The 18,765-nt window shown below is 43.9% G+C and overlaps 1 protein-coding gene across 1 annotated transcript in view; it reads left to right on the top strand.

Moving 5' to 3' along the window:
* Positions 1–18,765, top strand: part of LOC128659661 (uncharacterized) — a 346,545-nt gene that overhangs the window by 121,824 nt on the left and 205,956 nt on the right. Inside the window, exon 7 of the mRNA XM_053713230.1 lies at positions 1,500–2,508. Within this exon, the coding sequence (XP_053569205.1) occupies positions 1,500–2,508 (1,009 nt within the window). The remainder of the gene's footprint in view (positions 1–1,499; positions 2,509–18,765) is intronic.

Raw genomic sequence — 18,765 nt, 5'->3', positions numbered from 1 at the left:
TCTGCAGATAAGGTGGTTTTGCGTACTAAGCCTGGTTTTCTTCCTAAAGTTGTTTCTAACAAAAATATTAACCAGGAGATAGTTGTACCTTCTTTGTGTCCGAATCCAGTTTCAAAGAAGGAACGTTTGTTACACAATTTGGACGTTGTCCGTGCTCTAAAGTTCTATTTAGAGGCTACTAAAGATTTCAGACAAACATCTTCCTTGTTTGTTGTTTATTCTGGTAAAAGGAGAGGTCAAAAAGCGACTTCTACCTCTCTTTCCTTTTGGCTTAAAAGCATTATCCGATTGGCTTATGAGACTGCCGGACGGCAGCCTCCTGAAAGAATCACAGCTCACTCCACTAGGGCTGTGGCTTCCACATGGGCCTTCAAGAACGAGGCTTCTGTTGACCAGATATGTAAGGCAGCGACTTGGTCTTCACTGCACACTTTTGCCAAATTTTACAAATTTGATACTTTTGCTTCTTCGGAGGCTATTTTTTGGAGAAAGGTTTTGCAAGCTGTGGTGCCTTCCGTTTAGGTAACCTGATTTGCTCCCTCCCTTCATCCGTGTCCTAAAGCTTTGGTATTGGTTCCCACAAGTAAGGATGACGCCGTGGACCGGACACACCAATGTTGGAGAAAACAGAATTTATGCTTACCTGATAAATTACTTTCTCCAACGGTGTGTCCGGTCCACGGCCCGCCCTGGTTTTTTAATCAGGTCTGATGAATTATTTTCTCTAACTACAGTCACCACGGTACCATATGGTTTCTCCTATATATATTTCCTCCTGTCCGTCGGTCGAATGACTGGGGTGGGCGGAGCCTAGGAGGGACTATATGGCCAGCTTTGCTGGGACTTTTTGCCATTTCCTGTTGGGGAAGAGAATATCCCACAAGTAAGGATGACGCCGTGGACCGGACACACCGTTGGAGAAAGTAATTTATCAGGTAAGCATAAATTCTGTTTTTTCTCGCTCTCCCCCTCTATTTAGTACACAGCATTCTTACATATACACAATTCATATGATTCAAAGGACTGAAGCAGATTGTTGTTCTTCTGTATTCAGTCTCTTGCTTTCGCTCGCTCTCTCTTGCGCGCTCTCTCGTGCTCTCTCACGCTCTCTCACGCTCTCTCACGCTCTCTCATGCTCTCTCACGCTCTTTCACGCTCTTTCACGCCCTCTCACGCTCTCTCATGCTCTCTCACGCTCTCTCATGCTCTCTCACGCTCTCTCATGCTCTCTCACGCTCTCTCATGCTCTCTCACGTTCTCTCATGCTCTCTCATGCTCTCTCACGCTCTCTCACGCGCTCTCACGCTCTCTCTCTCTCTCGCTCTCTCTCTTGCTCTCTCTCTTGCTCTCTCTCACTCTCTCTTTCGTTCGCTCTCTCTCTCTCTCTCTCTCTCGCTCGCTCTCTCTTTCGCGCTCTCTTTCTCTCGCTCGCTCTCTTTCGCTCGCTCGCGCTCACTTGTCATATTTTTAACTAAATTGTGATATGGTTCTACCTTTAGGTGCAGCTGATTTGTATTTCTTCAGACTCCACCTCTGACTTTGAGACCTGCAGGCGTACACTGAGCAAGAGACGGAAGTTACATACTGATGTCAACAACATTTTGAATTCCAGCACTGAAACTACTCACAGTCCTCTGCATAAAGCTCCACTGTTCTCTAGCACTCCTTCTGTTCTGCAGACAGCTCTACCACGGGCAGGAAACACCCTGCTGCAACCAATGTCCTTGTTTGAAGGTCTGGAGGAAAGTTTGGCATTTGTGGAGGAAGAGCACTCTCGGGGGCTGGAGCAAACCATTCATACTTCTAGAAAGGAAGTGGGTGAAGATGTCAGCAGACAGGACAGTGATACTCACATTTTGACACACACAATGGATATGGAGAATATTGGTCATCAATTCACTGGTAATGTATCAGCTATGGTTCTTGGAAAAGAACCAAAAGGAAGATTAAGCCTTCAACCTACATTACAGAAACTACGAGCTGAGGCCCCAGAATGCAGAACCTCCCAATACACACTGTCTTCTGATTCTCGTTCAGTGCTGTCACCATCGAGTTCTCGGTCTGTCATTTGTATTGAGGATGAACCAATAAAGGTGTCACTGGGGTGTCATACGCAGAAGCACGACAGTGTGTTCTGTGTCAGCTCAGAACTTTTCTCTAATGCACTTTGGGATGTGGAGACCCCGCTCCAGAAAATCGAGAGGGCACCAGTTGAGTGTTCAAATCTTTGTGACCAGAGGCAGACCCGTTGTCACCAGACCATGTTTATTAACCATACAACTGATGATGAGGCAGAAAAGGACCGATATATGTCTGTTTTAAATGGGGTTTGCACATCATCTGTCAGGGGTCCTTATGTGGATTCCTTGATGATACAGCCATTTGTTAGACTAGATCCTGATGTGGTCAGTCGATATTTACAGCAAAGAAATAGAGGAGCCATCACAGCTTGTCAGCAGTTTATGTCAAAGAGCAACATGGAGACAGAGAGGCCACTGTTGCACTCAGGTAATTAGACTTATATGGTGGAAGAAGAATTAGTGGGATTGGGTAGAAGGAGGGGAAGGAGGAGAGAAGGAGAGGGGGGTAGGAGTTGAAGGAGGGAAATATAAAGTTTTTAGTTAAGTTTATATGCTAACTGTGCAACACTGACTAACCTATCTGTGCTCTAGTAGTACCATAGCAGGCCCTCTTGTTTCACTTGTTCCCTTATATGTCAATTGGTGTATACTGTCCCTCTAACTGCATGTAATAGACACTACTATAAAGAAGAATATGCACAGATACTTATATAAAAATCCCATTTAAAACCATGTTTCCTTCCATAAGGCAGGTAGAGTCCACAACTTTATTCCTTACTGTTGGGAATACAACACCTGGCCACCAGGAGGAGGCAAATACATCCCAGCCAAAGTCTTAAATATCATTCCCACTTCCCCTATCCCCAAGTCATTCTTTGCCTTTCGTCACTATAGGAGGTGGCAGAGAAGTGTCAGAAGATTTGTTTTTTCCAGTAATGGATATATTCCCTTCAAGAAGGACCTCTCAGTGAGAGTATTGATGAAAGTTAGTCTGAGGATGCGAACCCATCCAGACTGTCGCCTAACTGCTCCTTAGCAATCAGTGTTGACGAGTTTCACCGCTTGCTGTTACGCGCTTAAGTCTATGTTAGAGCGTCACTGCAAGACCTGTCACACTTGAGAGGCTGTGCCTGTTCCACAGCATAGATACTGGATGGTAAAACCGTTTTTATATATATATACTTTTACTATACAGGGTCACAGTGTGGCTCCTTTATGCCTCAATAGGATCAAGGGTTAATATGTCCTTAAGGGAGATTATTTGATCAGTAAGGTTTTTTCTCTTGTTAAGTGTATCCAGTCCACGGATCATCCATTACTTGTGGGATATTCTCCTTCCCAACAGGAAGTTGCAAGAGGATCACCCACAGCAGAGCTGCTATATAGCTCCTCCCCTCACTGCCATATCCAGTCATTCTCTTGCAACTCTCAACTAAGATGGAGGTCGTAAGAGGACTGTGGTGTTTTATACTTAGTTTATTTCTTCAATCAAAAGTTTGTTATTTTTAAATGGTACCGGAGTGTACTGTTTATCTCAGGCAGTATTTAGAAGAAGTATCTGCCTGCGTTTTCTATGATCTTAGCAGAATTAACTAAGATCCTTTGCTGTTCTCACATATTCTGAGGAGTGAGGTAACTTCAGAGGGGGAATAGCGTGCAGGTTTTCCTGTAATAAGGTATGTGCAGTTAAAATATTTTTCTAGGGATGGAATTTGCTAGAAAATGCTGCTGATACCGAAGTAATGTAAGTAAAGCCTTAAATGCAGTGATAGCGACTGGTATCAGGCTTATTAATAGAGATACTGTCATGATCCGGTGTACATGCGCTCAGGAAACAGACCCTCGGGGCAGTGGTAGGGATTTGAAGACACCGACTCCTGACCCAGGGAAGAGTATCCTGGACGTGGATAGATGATATTCTGTGATTCATATTTGCTAGAAGTTATTGTAGAAGAAATGGAGAGTGCAACATTTGTATACAAAAATTCTGACTTCACTGTGACTTATAGTTAGTTAATAGAAGTAGCTGCAGGATTCAATGAGAGAAAAATATAGCAATGTGGAATGTTCAGACTTCAGAGTAAACTGGTAGAAGATTGACACTTAGATGCAAACTAAGGTTTGTTGCAGGTTCACAGTACATAATATTATATAAAGCTGTATGTCAGAGTTAAGCACAGCTGCACAGGTAGTTAGACAAGCTGAAAGTTTAGGCATTAATTACTGTTTGTGCATATATATGCAAACTTGGTTTGTTGCAGGTTCACAGTACATAATATTATAAAGAGCTGTATGTCAGTAATTAGCAGAGCAGCACAGGTGAAAGTTAAGTTTAAGGCATCAATTACTGTTTGAACATATATTGGAGAATCACATGAAAGCTTTTAACTGAACATAAAGATGCAGAGTTCTGAATAGCAGCAGGATATTTCAGCAATGACAACTTGTAGCAGAGAAATAGTTATAAAGTTCTGAGTAAGATGCTGTTGTAATTAGAGAGTGATGGTAACCAAAAGTATGCTTGATTTATAATAAAGTTCAGAGTTTGTTAAGAAGCAGTGTCCAGGAAACAGAAATGGAATTATTTGGATACTTGCGATTTGATGATTTTAAGCATTGGTAATAGAAAATGCTGTAGGTTGAAATAGTTGGTAAAATTCATGCAGGAAACAGTCAGGATCACAACTTCAATGTTAATGCCCAGCACATTAGACCTGAGAAGGCTTAAAAAGAGGCTGAGGTAATCAGGTGCATGAATGATTAATCAGGCAAGCAAGCTGAATGTGAATACTGCCCAAATGCAGCAGTCAGAGAAGGAAGTCTTAAAGGGAAAGTGACATTAGGCTGAGATATGTTACAGATACATACTCTTATAAAAGTGTATTTTAAAACGTTTGCTGGCATGTTTAATCGTTTTTTACATATGTTTGGTGATAAAACTTATTGGGGCCTAGTTTTTTCCACATGGCTGGCTTGAATTTTGCATAGAAACAGTTCCCTGAGGCTTCCCACTGTTGTAATATAAGTGGGAGGGCCTATTTTGGTGTTTTTTTGCACAGCAAAAATTACAGACACAGACATCCAGCTTCTTCCTGCATGATCCAGGACTTCTCTGAAGGGCTCAAAAGGCTTCAAAAGTCGTATTGAGGGAGGTAAAAAGCCACAGTAGAGCTGTGGCAGTTGTTGTGACTGTTTAAAAAATGTTTTTGTCATTTGTTATTCCGTTTTTGGTATTAAGGGGTTAATCATCCATTTGCAAGTGGGTGCAATGCTCTGCTAACTTATTACATACACTGTAAAAATTTCATTAGTGTAACTGCATTTTTTCACTGTTATTTCAAAATTTGGGAAAATTTGTGTTTCTTAAAGGCGCAGTAACGTTTTTTATATTGCTTGTAAACTTGTTTTAAAGTGTTTTCCAAGCTTGCTAGTCTCATTGCTAGTCTGTTTAAACATGTCTGACACAGAGGAACCTACTTGTTCATTATGTTTGAAAGCCATGGTGGAGCCCCATAGGAGAATGTGTACTAAATGTATTGATTTCACCTTAAACAGTAAAGATCAGTCTTTATCTATAAAAGAATTATCACCACAGGGTTCTGTTGAGGGGGAAGTTATGCCGACTAACTCTCCCCACGTGTCAGACCCTTCGCCTCCCGCTCATTGGACGCACGCTAATATGGCGCCAATTACATCAGGGACGCCCATAGTGATTACCTTGCAGGACATGGCTGCAATCATGAATAATACCCTGTCAGAGGTATTATCTAGATTGCCTGAATTAAGAGGCAAGCGCGATAGCTATGGGGTTAGGAGAGATACAGAGCGCGCAAATGCTGTTAGAGCCATGTCTGATACTGCGTCACAGTATGCAGAACATGAGGACGGAGAGCTTCAGTCTGTGGGTGACATCTCTGACTCGGGGAAACCTGATTCAGAGATTTCTAATTTTAAATTTAAGCTTGAGAACCTCCGTGTATTGCTTGGGGAGGTATTAGCTGCTCTGAATGACTGTAACACAGTTGCAATTCCAGAGAAATTGTGTAGGCTCGATAGATACTATGCGGTGCCGGTGTGTACTGACGTTTTTCCTATACCTAAAAGGCTTACAGAAATTATTAGCAAGGAGTGGGATAGACCCGGTGTGCCCTTTTCCCCACCTCCTATATTTAGAAAAATGTTTCCAATAGATGCCACTACACGAGACTTATGGCAGACGGTCCCTAGGGTGGAGGGAGCAGTTTCTACTTTAGCAAAGCGTACCACTATCCCGGTTGAGGACAGTTGTGCTTTTTCAGATCCAATGGATAAAAAATTGGAGGGTTACCTTAAGAAAATGTTTATTCAACAAGGTTTTATTTTACAGCCCCTTGCATGCATTGCGCCTGTCACTGCTGCGGCGGCATTCTGGTTTGAGGCCCTGGAAGAGGCCATCCAGACAGCTCCATTGAATGAAATTATTGACAAGCTTAGAACGCTTAAGCTAGCTAACTCATTTGTTTCTGATGCCATTCTTCGTTTGACTAAACTAACGGCTAAGAATTCCGGATTCGCCATCCAGGCGCGTAGGGCGCTATGGCTTAAATCCTGGTCAGCTGACGTGACTTCAAAGTCTAAATTACTCAACATTCCTTTCAAGGGGCAGACCTTATTTGGGCCTGGCTTGAAGGAAATTATTGCTGACATTACTGGAGGCAAGGGTCATACCCTTCCCCAGGACAGGGCCAAATCAAAGGCCAAACAGTCTAATTTTCGTGCCTTTCGAAATTTCAAGGCAGGAGCAGCATCAACTTCCTCCACTTCAAAACAAGTGGGAACTGTTGCTCATTCCAGACAGGCCTGGAAACCTAACCAGTCCTGGAACAAGGGCAAGCAGGCCAGAAAGCCTGCTGCTGCCCCCAAGACAGCATGAAGGAACGGCCCCCTATCCGGAAACGGATCTAGTGGGGGGCAGACTTTCTCTCTTCACCCAGGCGTGGGCAAGAGATGTTCAGGATCCCTGGGCGTTGGAGATCATATCTCAGGGATATCTTCTGGACTTCAAAGCTTCTCCTCCACAAGGGAGATTTCACCTTTCAAGATTATCAGCAAACCAGATAAAGAAAGAGGCATTCCTAAGCTGTGTGCAAGACCTCCTAGTAATGGGAGTGATCCATCCAGTTCCGCGGACGGAACAAGGACAGGGATTTTATTCAAATCTGTTTGTGGTTCCCAAGAAAGAGGGAACCTTCAGACCAATCTTGGATCTAAAGATCTTAAACAAATTCCTCAGAGTTCCATCATTCAAAATGGAAACTATTCGGACCATCCTACCCATGATCCAAGCGGGTCAGTACATGACCACAGTGGACTTAAAGGATGCCTACCTTCACATACCGATTCACAAAGATCATCATCGGTTCCTAAGGTTTGCCTTTCTAGACAGGCATTACCAATTTGTAGCTCTTCCCTTCGGGTTGGCCACTGCCCCGAGAATTTTTACAAAGGTTCTGGGCTCACTTCTGGCGGTTCTAAGACCGCGAGGCATAGCGGTGGCTCCGTATCTAGACGACATCCTGATACAGGCGTCAAGCTTTCAAATTGCCAAGTCTCATACAGAGATAGTTCTGGCATTTCTGAGGTCGCATGGGTGGAAAGTGAACGTGGAAAAGAGTTCTCTATCACCACTCACAAGAGTCTCCTTCCTAGGGACTCTTATAGATTCTGTAGAGATGAAAATTTACCTGACGGAGTCCAGGTTATCAAAACTTCTAAATGCTTGCCGTGTCCTTCATTCCATTCCACGCCCGTCAGTGGCTCAGTGCATGGAAGTAATCGGCTTAATGGTAGCGGCAATGGACATAGTGCCATTTGCGCCCCTGCATCTCAGACCGCTGCAATTATGCATGCTAAGTCAGTGGAATGGGGATTACTCAGATTTGTCCCCTCTACTAAATCTGGATCAAGAGACCAGAGATTCTCTTCTCTGGTGGCTTTCTCGGGTCCATCTGTCCAAGGGTATGACCTTTCGCAGGCCAGATTGGACGATTGTAACAACAGATGCCAGCCTTCTAGGTTGGGGCGCAGTCTGGAACTCCCTGAAGGCTCAGGGATCGTGGACTCAGGAGGAGAAACTCCTCCCAATAAATATTCTGGAGTTAAGAGCAATATTCAATGCTCTTCTAGCTTGGCCTCAGTTAGCAACACTGAGGTTCATCAGATTTCAGTCGGACAACATCACGACTGTGGCTTACATCAACCATCAAGGGGGAACCGGGAGTTCCCTAGCGATGTTAGAAGTCTCAAAGATAATTCGCTGGGCAGAGTCTCACTCTTGCCACCTGTCAGCGATCCACATCCCAGGCGTAGAGAACTGGGAGGCGGATTTTCTAAGTCGTCAGACTTTTCATCCGGGGGAGTGGGAACTCCATCCGGAGGTGTTTGCTCAACTGGTCCATCGTTGGGGCAAACCAGAACTGGATCTCATGTCATCTCGCCAGAACGCCAAGCTTCCTTGTTACGGATCCAGGTCCAGGGACCCGGGAGCAACGCTGATAGATGCTCTAGCAGCTCCTTGGTTCTTCAACCTGGCCTATGTGTTTCCACCATTTCCTCTGCTCCCTCGTCTGATTGCCAAAATCAAACAGGAGAGAGCATCGGTGATTCTGATAGTGCCTGCATGGCCACGCAGGACCTGGTATGCAGACCTAGTGGACATGTCATCTCTTCCACCATGGACTCTGCCTCTGAGGCAGGACCTTCTAATACAAGGTCCTTTCAATCATCCAAATCTAATTTCTCTGAGACTGACTGCATGGAGATTGAACGCTTGATTCTATCAAGGCGTGGCTTCTCCGAGTCAGTCATTGATACCTTAATACAGGCTCGGAAGCCTGTCACCAGGAAAATCTACCATAAGATATGGCGTAAATATCTTTATTGGTGTGAATCCAAGAGTTACTCATGGAGTAAGGTTAGGATTCCTAGGATATTGTCCTTTCTCCAAGAGGGTTTGGACAAAGGCTTATCAGCTAGTTCTTTAAAAGGACAGATCTCTGCTCTGTCTATTCTTTTGCACAAGCGTCTGGCAGAAGTTCCAGACGTCCAGGCATTTTGTCAGGCTTTGGTTAGGATTAAGCCTGTGTTTAAAATTGTTGCTCCCCCGTGGAGCTTAAACTTGGTTCTTAAAGTTCTTCAGGGAGTTCCGTTTGAACCCCTTCATTCCATTGATATTAAACTTTTATCTTGGAAAGTTCTGTTTTTGATGGCTATTTCCTCGGCTCGAAGAGTCTCTGAGTTATCTGCCTTACATTGTGATTCTCCTTATCTGATTTTTCATTCAGACAAGATAGTTCTGCGTACCAAACCTGGGTTTTTACCTAAGGTGGTTTCTAACAGGAATATCAATCAAGAGATTGTTGTTCCATCATTGTGTCCTAATCCTTCTTCAAAGAAGGAACGTCTTTTGCATAATCTGGACGTAGTCCGTGCCTTGAAGTTTTACTTACAGGCTACTAAAGATTTTCGTCAAACATCTGCCCTGTTTGTCGTTTACTCTGGACAGAGGAGAGGTCAAAAAGCTTCGACAACCTCTCTCTCCTTTTGGCTTCGGAGCATAATACGCTTAGCCTATGAGACTGCTGGACAGCAGCCCCCTGAAAGGATTACAGCTCATTCTACTAGAGCTGTGGCTTCCACCTGGGCCTTTAAAAATGAGGCCTCTGTTGAACAGATTTGCAAGGCTGCAACTTGGTCTTCGCTTCACACCTTTTCAAAATTTTACAAATTTGACACTTTTGCTTCTTCGGAGGCTGTTTTTGGGAGACAGGTTCTACAGGCAGTGGTTCCTTCTGTTTAAGTTCCTGCCTTGTCCCTCCCATCATCCGTGTACTTTAGCTTTGGTATTGGTATCCCACAAGTAATGGATGATCCGTGGACTGGATACACTTAACAAGAGAAAACATAATTTATGCTTACCTGATAAATTTATTTCTCTTGTAGTGTATCCAGTCCACGGCCCGCCCTGTCCTTTTAAGGCAGGTCTAAATTTTAATTAAACTACAGTGACCACTGTACCCTATGGTTTCTCCTTTCTCGTCTTGTTTCGGTCGAATGACTGGATATGGCAGTGAGGGGAGGAGCTATATAGCAGCTCTGTTGTGGGTGATCCTCTTGCAACTTCCTGTTGGGAAGGAGAATATCCCACAAGTAATGGATGATCCGTGGACTGGATACACTACAAGAGAAATAAATTTATCAGGTAAGCATAAATTATGTTTTTTTATTGAATTAAAAAACGACCAATATTGCTATTGCTGGTTTTGTTTGTCATGTCTGAACTTCAGGAAAGTACATGTTCTATGTGTTTTAGATGCCAATGTGGAACCCCCTATTCCTTTTTGTCCCTCATGTTTTCAGTTCGTGGCCCTTCCTTTCGGTCTAGCCACGGCACCCAGAATTTTCACAAAGGTTCTGGGGTCTCTGCTAGCGGTTCTCAGGCCGCGGGGCATTGCAGTGGCGCCTTATCTGGACGATATTCTGATCCAGGCATCATCTTATCAACTAACAAAGTCTCATACCGACATTGCCCTATCCTTTCTACGGACTCACGGGTGGAAAGTGAATCTGGAAAAGAGTTCACTAATTCTCAGACAAGGGTTCCTTTCCTAGGAACTCTAATCAGCTCTCTTCTTTGGTGGTTGTCGCCGGATCATCTTTCCCAAGGGAAATGCTTCCGCAGACCCTCTTGGGTGATAGTGACAACGGACGCCAGCCTGATAGGATGGGGTGTAGTCTGGAATGCCCTGAAGGCTCAGGGTGTGTGGACTCGGTCGGAGTCTTTACTTCCCATCAATATTCTTGAGTTGAGAGCAATATTCAATGCGCTTCAGGCTTGGCCTCAGTTGGATTCGGCCAAATTCATCAGATTCCAGTCGGACAACATCACGACTGTGGCTTACATCAATCATCAGGGAGGAACAAGGAGTTCCTTAGCGATTACAGAAGTATCTAAGATAATTCAGTGGGCGGAAGTTATCTGTCAGAAATCTACATCCCAGGAGTGGACAACTGGGAAGCTGACTTTTTGAGCAGACAGACGTTTCATCCGGGGGAATGGGAACTCCATCCGGAGGTCTTTGCCAACCTGATTCTCAGATGGGGCAGGTCGGAGTGGGATCTTATGGCGTCTCGTCAGAATGCCAAGCTTCCGAGATACGGATCCAGGTCCAGGGATCCTCAGGCCGAACTGATAGATGCCTTGGCAGTGTCTTGGCCGTTCAACCTAGCTTATGTGTTCCCGCCGTTTGCTCTCCTTCCCCGGGTGATTGCTCGAGTCAAACAGGAGAGGGCTTCGGTGATCCTCAACGCTCCTGCGTGGCCTCGCAGGACTTAGTATGCCGATCTGGTGTCATGTCATCTCTGCCACCGTGGAAACTTCCATTGAGGCAGGACCTTCTCGTTAAGGGACCCTTCCATCATCCGAATCTAATTTCTCTGCAGCTGACTGCTTGGAGATTGAATGCTTGATTTCTTCTATAAGGTACGACGAGTCAACGGATTCATCCTTTACTTGTGGGATATTATCCTCCTGCTAACAGGAAGTGGCAAAGAGCACCACAGCAGAGCTGTCTATATAGCTCCTCCCTTAGCTCCACCCCCAGTCATTCTCTTTGCCTACTCTAAGTACTAGGAAGGGTAAAGTGAAAGAGGTGATAAAATATTAGTTTTTTATTTCTTCAAGCAAGAGTTTTTTTTATTTTAAATGGTACCGGTGTGTACTATTTACTCTCAGGCAGCAGATGGATGAAGACTTCTGTCTGGAGGATGATGATCTTAGCATTTGTCACTAAGATCCAGTGCAGTTCCCACAGAGGCTGAGGGGTACAAAAAACTTCAGTGTGAGGAACGTTTTCATGCTATATAGCAGTGAGGTATGCTCAGTCATTTTTTTCTGGAGAGACTGTGTATTTCAGAAAGGCTGACAGTATCCCCATGAGGGTAAGGGTAAGCAGTAATCCTAAGAGCTATAGAAGGGCATTACTAAGCTTGCATAAGGGGCTCATTAAAAAATGGTTGACACTGAGTTTTGAATGTTTGTGGGCAAACGTTTTATGAACTGGGAGTGCTGTTAACGTTTTGTGGGCAATAACGTTTTTTTTTTTTGGCAACTTTATTGAGGGTACATTTGGCTTATTTTTTGGGTCTCAGAACCCACATGGCTAGTTTAAAACCGCTCTGGTACGGTTCTTTGAGGCTGTAAAGACATCGAAGCCTATTTTCGCGCCTCAGATGCGCAGTTGTTTTCTCTTAGCAAGCAGCAATCTCCAACTCCTGAGGGCCCTTGTGGAAGTTTTGGGTCAAATCGAAGCTTTAACCCCATTTTTCTAATCTCTGAGGGCAGGTAGGCGCCACAGCAGGGCTGTGGCGAAGTGCTGGGGGTGTTTTTTCCGGATTTAGGCCTTATTTCAATCCGATTTGCACAATAAAGGGTTAAATGTTTTATTTGCTTGTGGGGCAAACTTAACTACACAAATTGAGTCTGCTATCAAAAATGTGAAAGGTTTGGTGTATTTTAAAGCAGTTTTGCAGAACGTGTATGCCTTTTTTTTCTCTTTAACGCGCAGTACCGTTTAAGATTGTTATTTTTTCACTAAATAAAGTGTTTTCAAGCTTGTTTGTAGTCATTACTAGCCTGTTCAACATGTCTGACATTGAGGAAAGTCAATGTTCAATATGTTTAGAAGCCATTGTGGAACCCCCACTTAGAATGTGTCCCTCATGCACTGAAAGGTCAATAAATTGCAAAGAACATATTTTAGCTACTAAAAGTATTTCGCAGGATGATTCTCAGTCAGAAGGGAATCAGGTTATGCCATCTAATTCTGCCCAAGTGTCACAACCATTAACGCCCGCACAAGCGACGCCAAGTACTTCTAGTGTGTCTAATTCTTTCACCCTGCAAGATATGGCCGCAGTTATGAATACTACCCTCACAGAGGTTTTGTCTAAGCTGCCTGGGTTGCAGGGGAAGCGCAGTAGGTCTGGTGTGAGAACAAATGCTGAGCCCTCTGACGCTTTATTAGCCATATCCGATGTACCCTCACAATGTTCTGAGTTGGGGGGTGAGGGATTTGCTGTCTGAGGGAGAGATTTCTGATTCAGGAAAGATGTTCCCTCAGACAGACTCAGATATGACGGCTTTTAAATTTAAACTAGAACACCCCCGCTTGTTGCTCCTCAGGGAGGTTTTGGCGACTCTGGATGATTGTGACCCTATTGTAGTTCCAGAAAAATTGTGTAAAATGGACAGATTTCTAGAGGTTCCTGCCTACACTGATGTTTTCCGGTCCCTTAGAGGATTTTGGACATTGTTACTAAGGAGTGGGATAGACCAGTTATTCCGTTCGCTCCCCCTCCTACTTTTAAGAAAATGTTTCCCATATCAGACACCATGCGGGACTCGTGGCAGACGGTCTGTAAGGTGGAGGCAGCTATTTCTACCCTGGCTAAGCGTACAACTATACCTATTGAGGACAGTTGTGCTTTCAAAGATCCTATGGATAAAAAATTAGAGGGTCTCCTAAAGAAAATATTTGTTCATCAGGGTTTTCTTCTCCAACCTATAGCGTGCATTGTTCCTGTAACTACTGCAGCTGCTTTTTGGTTCGAGGCTCTGGAGGAGGCTCTTCAGGTTGAGACCCCATTAGATGATATTCTGGATAGAATTAAGGCTCTCAAGCTAGCTAATTCTTTCATTACAGATGCCGCTTTTCAACTGGCTAAATTAGCGGCAAAGAATTCAGGTTTTGCCATTTTAGCGTGTAGAGCGTTATGGCTTAAGTCCTGGTCTGCTGATGTGTCATCAAAATCTAAACTTTTAGCCATCCCTTTCAAAGGTAAGACCCTATTCGGGCCTGAACTGAAAGAGATCATTTCAGACATCACTGGAGGGAAAGGCCATGCCCTTCCTCAGGATAAGACAAATAAGATGAGGACCAAACAAAATAAATTTCGTTCCTTTCGAAACTTCAAAGGGGGTCCTTCTTCCTCTTCCCCTGCTGCAAAACAAGAGGGGAATTTTGCTCAATCCAAGTCAGTCTGGAGACCTAACCAGACTTGGAACAAAGGTAAACAGGCCAAGAAGCCCGTTGCTGCCACCAAGACAACATGAAGGGGTAGCCCCCGATCCGGGACCGGATCTAGTAGGGGGCAGACTTTCTCTCTTTGCTCAGGCTTGGGCAAGAGACTTCAGGACTCCTGGGCTTTAGAAATCGTAACCCAGGGGTATCTTCTAGATTTCAAAGATTCTCCTCCAAGGGGGAGATTTCATCTTTCTCAATTGTCTGCAAACCAGACAAAAAGAGAGGCGTTCTTACGCTGTGTAGAAGGCCTATATACCATGGGAGTGATCCGCCCAGTTCCGAAAGCAGAACAGGGGCAGGGGTTTTACTCCAATCTGTTTGTGGTTCCCAAAAAAGAGGGAACCTTCAGAGCAATTTTAGATCTCAAGATCCTAAACAAATTCCTCAGAGTCCCATCTTTCAAGATGGAGACCATTCGGACTATTTTACCAATGATCCAGGAGGGTCAGTATATGACCACCGTGGACTTAAAAGATGTGTATCTACACATCCCTATCCACAGAGATCATCACCAGTTCCTCAGGTTCGCCTTTCTGGACAAACATTACCAGTTTGTGGCTCTTCCCTTCGGGTTGGCCACAGCTCCCAGAATTTTCACAAAGGTGCTAGGGTCCCTTCTGGCGGTTCTAAGGCCGCAGGGCATAGCAATGGCGCCTTATCTGGACGATATCTTAATTCAGGCGTCTTACCAATTAGCCAAGGCGGACATCGTGTTGGCTTTTCTAAGATCTCACGGGTGGAAGGTGAACGTAAAAAAGAGTTCACTTATCCCTCTCACAAGAGTTCCATTCCTGGGAACTCTGATCGATTCGGTGGACATGAAAAATTTTCTGACGGAGGTCAGGAAATTAAGGATTTTAACCACCTGCCGAGCTCTTCATTCCATTCCTCGGCCTTTAGTGGCTCAGTGTATGGAGGTACTTGGACTAATGGTAGCGGCAATGGACATAGTTCAGTTTGCTCACTTGCATCTCAGACCACTGCAACTATGCATGCTCAGACAGTGTAATGGGGATTATGCAGATTTATCTCCTCAGATGAATCTGGATCAAGAGACCAGAGACTCTCTTCTTTGGTGGTTGTCACAGGATCATCTGTCCCAGGAAATGTGTTTCCGCAGGCCAGCGTGGGTCATAGTGACGACAGACGCCAGCCTTTTGGGCTGGGGTGCAGTCTGGAATTCCCTGAAAGCACAGGGTTTGTGGACTCAGGAGGAGGCTCTCCTCCCGATAAATATTCTAGAACTGAGAGAGATATTCAATGCGCTTCAGGCGTGGCCTCAGCTGGCTTCGGCCAGATTCATAAGATTCCAGTCGGACAATATCACGACTGTAGCATATATCAATCATCAGGGGGGAACAAAGAGTTCTCTAGCGATGATAGAGGTTACCAAAATAATTTGATGGGCAGAGACTCACTCTTGCCATCTATCAGCAATCTATATCCCAGGAGTGGAGAACTGGGAAGCGGATTTTCTAAGTCGTCAGACTTTTCATCCGGGGGAGTGGGAACTCCATCCGGAGGTGTTTGCACAATTGATTCAGCAATAGGGCACACCAGAATTGGATCTGATGGCGTCTCGTCAGAACGCCAAACTTCCTTGTTACGGGTCCAGGTCAAGGGATCCTCAGGCAGTACTGATAGACGCTCTAGCAGTACCCTGGTCGTTCAACCTGGCTTATGTGTTTCCACCATTTCCTCTCCTTCCTCGTTTGATTGCCAGAATCCAACAGGAGAGAGCTTCTGTGATTTTGATAGCACCTGCGTGGCCACGCAGGACTTGGTATGCAGACCTGGTGGACATGTCATCTCTTCCACCATCGTCTCTGCCACTGATACAGGACCTTCTGATTCAAGGTCCGTTCCAGTATCCAAATCTAGTTTCTCTGCGGCTGACTGCCTGCAGATTGAACGCTTGATTTTATCCAAGCGGGGATTCTCTGAGTCGGTCATAGATACCTTGATTCAGGCTTGAAAGCCTGTCACTAGGAAAATTTATCATAAGTTATGGCGTAAATATCTTTATTGGTGCGAATCCAAAGGATTTTGTTTTTTCTCCAAGAAGGATTGGAGAAGGGGCTATCAGCTAGTTCCTTAAAGGGACAGATATCTGCTTTATCGATTTTATTGCACAAGCGTCTGGCAGATGTTCTAGACGTTTAGTCGTTCTGTCCGGCTTTAGTTAGAATCAAGCCTGTGTTTAAACCTGTTGCTCCGCCATGGAGTTTGAATTTAGTTCTTAAAGTTCTTCAAGGGGTTCCGTTTGAACCTATGCATTCCATAGATATTAAGCTTCTATCTTGGAAAGTTCTATTTTTAGTTGCTATCTCTTTGGCTCGAAGAGTTTCTGAACTATCTGCATTGCAATGCGACTCATTTTATCTTGTTTTCCATGCTGATAAGGTGGTTTTGCGTACCAAACCTGGATTCCTTCCTAAGTTTGTTACTAATAGGAATATTAATCAGGAAATTGTTGTTCCTTCTCTGTGTCCTAATCCTTCCTCAAAGAAGGAGCATCTGTTGCACAACTTGGACGTGGTTCGTGCTTTGAAGTTTTACTTGCAAGCGACCAAAGATTTCCTTCAAACATCTTCTTTGTTTGTTGTCTATTCTGGAAAACGTAGAGGTCAAAAAGCTACAGCTACCTTTCTTTCTTTTTGGCTGAAAAGCATCATCCGTTTAGCATACAAGACTGCTGGACAGCAGCCTCCTGAAAGAATTTCAGCTCACTCTACTAGAGCGGTGGCTTCCACATGGGCTTTTAAAAATGATGCTTCTGTTGAACAGATTTGTAAGGCTGCGACTTGGTCTTCGCTTCATACCTTTTCCAAATTTTACAAATTTGATACTTTTGCTTCTTCGGAGGCTATTTTTGGGAGAAAAGTTCTTCAAGCAGTAGTGCCTTCTGTTTAGCCATCTGTATTGTCCCTCCCGTTCATCCGTGTCCTATAACTTTGGTATTGTATCCCATAAGTAAGGATGAAATCCGTGGACTCGTCATATCTCTTAAAAGCAAAGGAAATTTATGCTTACCTAATTTATTTCTTTTACGATATGACGAGTCCACGGCCCACCCTGTCATTTCTTAAGACGGGTCTTTATTTTTGTTAAACTTCAGTCACCTCTGCACCTTGGCTTTTCCTTTCTCTTCCTAACTTTGTTCGAATCACTGGAGTGGGAGGGAAGGGAGGAGCTATATATACAGCTCTGCTGTGGTGCTCTTTACCTGCTCCTGCTGACCAGGAGGCGATATCCCATAAGTAAAGATGAAATCGGTGGACTTGTCATATCGTAAAAGAAATAAATTTATCAGGTAAGGATAAATTTCCTTTTTTACTTTATTATTGCCAGGAGTTTAAGCACCGCACGCTCACGATGGGCGGAGCCTTGGTGCGTGGGTCTTTCTGACGGCTCCATTTTCTCAGCCCGAGAGTTGCAGTTTAATACGCCCATGATGGGCGGAGCAAGGCTATGCTTTGTCGCACTAGGACAGTTTGCGCGCCTTTTTGAATGTCAGTCCCGGTTAAAGTTTTGACTAGCAATGCAGTGCGTTACCTATGTAGTGAACAAATGTGTGGTGTTTTTCTTTGCTGCAGTTAATTCAGCAGAGACTTGCGCGTGTCTATTAAAAATTTGCAGTGCGTTGTCTGCTGTATGTGGTGAGACAGGAACTGTAATCTCAACAAAGACAAATGAGGTGCACAAACAGCCGGTGGTAAGTTCCAGTTTCTTTTATTGCAAATAAAAAATCTTTGTCCCAACAAGGGTATAGGATTCACAAGTTGTGCAGAAGTTGGAGATTGCTTCACTTCAGTGACTGATTGCTGACATGCTTCGGCAATTAAGCCGTAATCGTAGCTACAGTCTCAGGTGAACACCAGTCCTATATACTGGTTCCTATTACCTGATTGGTTAAAGGATAGTTAAAACCATACCTGGGGTGAAGCTATATCCAACCCTTCTCAAATTAGATATAACAGGATAACATTTGTCCCATATCAAAAAATCTGTGATATATACATTCATTTGTGAACTATAGTCTAAAACAATCAACTCTATATAAATGAGAATGAAATAAACTTAACACTGTTTGAAAGGTAAATCCTATTATAATATAATCTAAACACAGAGTCTCATCAATGCTTGTTAGTACATTTGTTAACTAGAGGGAAATAACAAATTTTCCAAATTCCTCTTTCTACCTTATTCAATGAATATGTGTACACATTTTATTAACAAGTGCATGTGAACTAACATAGTGAAAATCTAACTCAATGTTAAAATGCATACGGTTTCCACACATACCTGAATATGCAAATGATATTTTATTAAATGTATAGATATTTCTATCTCTATAGTCTATACTATAAAATACAGGTATGTGTAGAAAGCAGTGTTGTAATTACATATTTTGGAGCTAAAGAATGGAAACACAGACCCAGGACCAGAACTTTTATTCCCAGAAATTTATTAGGTCAAATTCTGAATTTAACCCTTCTGGGACTCTGGTCCTGAGTCTGTGTATCCAAAATACCTCTCTTTTTTCCAGCAGTCTCTCTCTG

The sequence above is a fragment of the Bombina bombina genome, chromosome 5, assembly GCF_027579735.1.
Source record: "Bombina bombina isolate aBomBom1 chromosome 5, aBomBom1.pri, whole genome shotgun sequence".
NCBI lineage: Eukaryota > Metazoa > Chordata > Amphibia > Anura > Bombinatoridae > Bombina > Bombina bombina.
The sequence above is the reverse complement of the archived record's forward strand: the minus strand, read 5'-3'. Positions and strand labels throughout refer to the sequence as shown.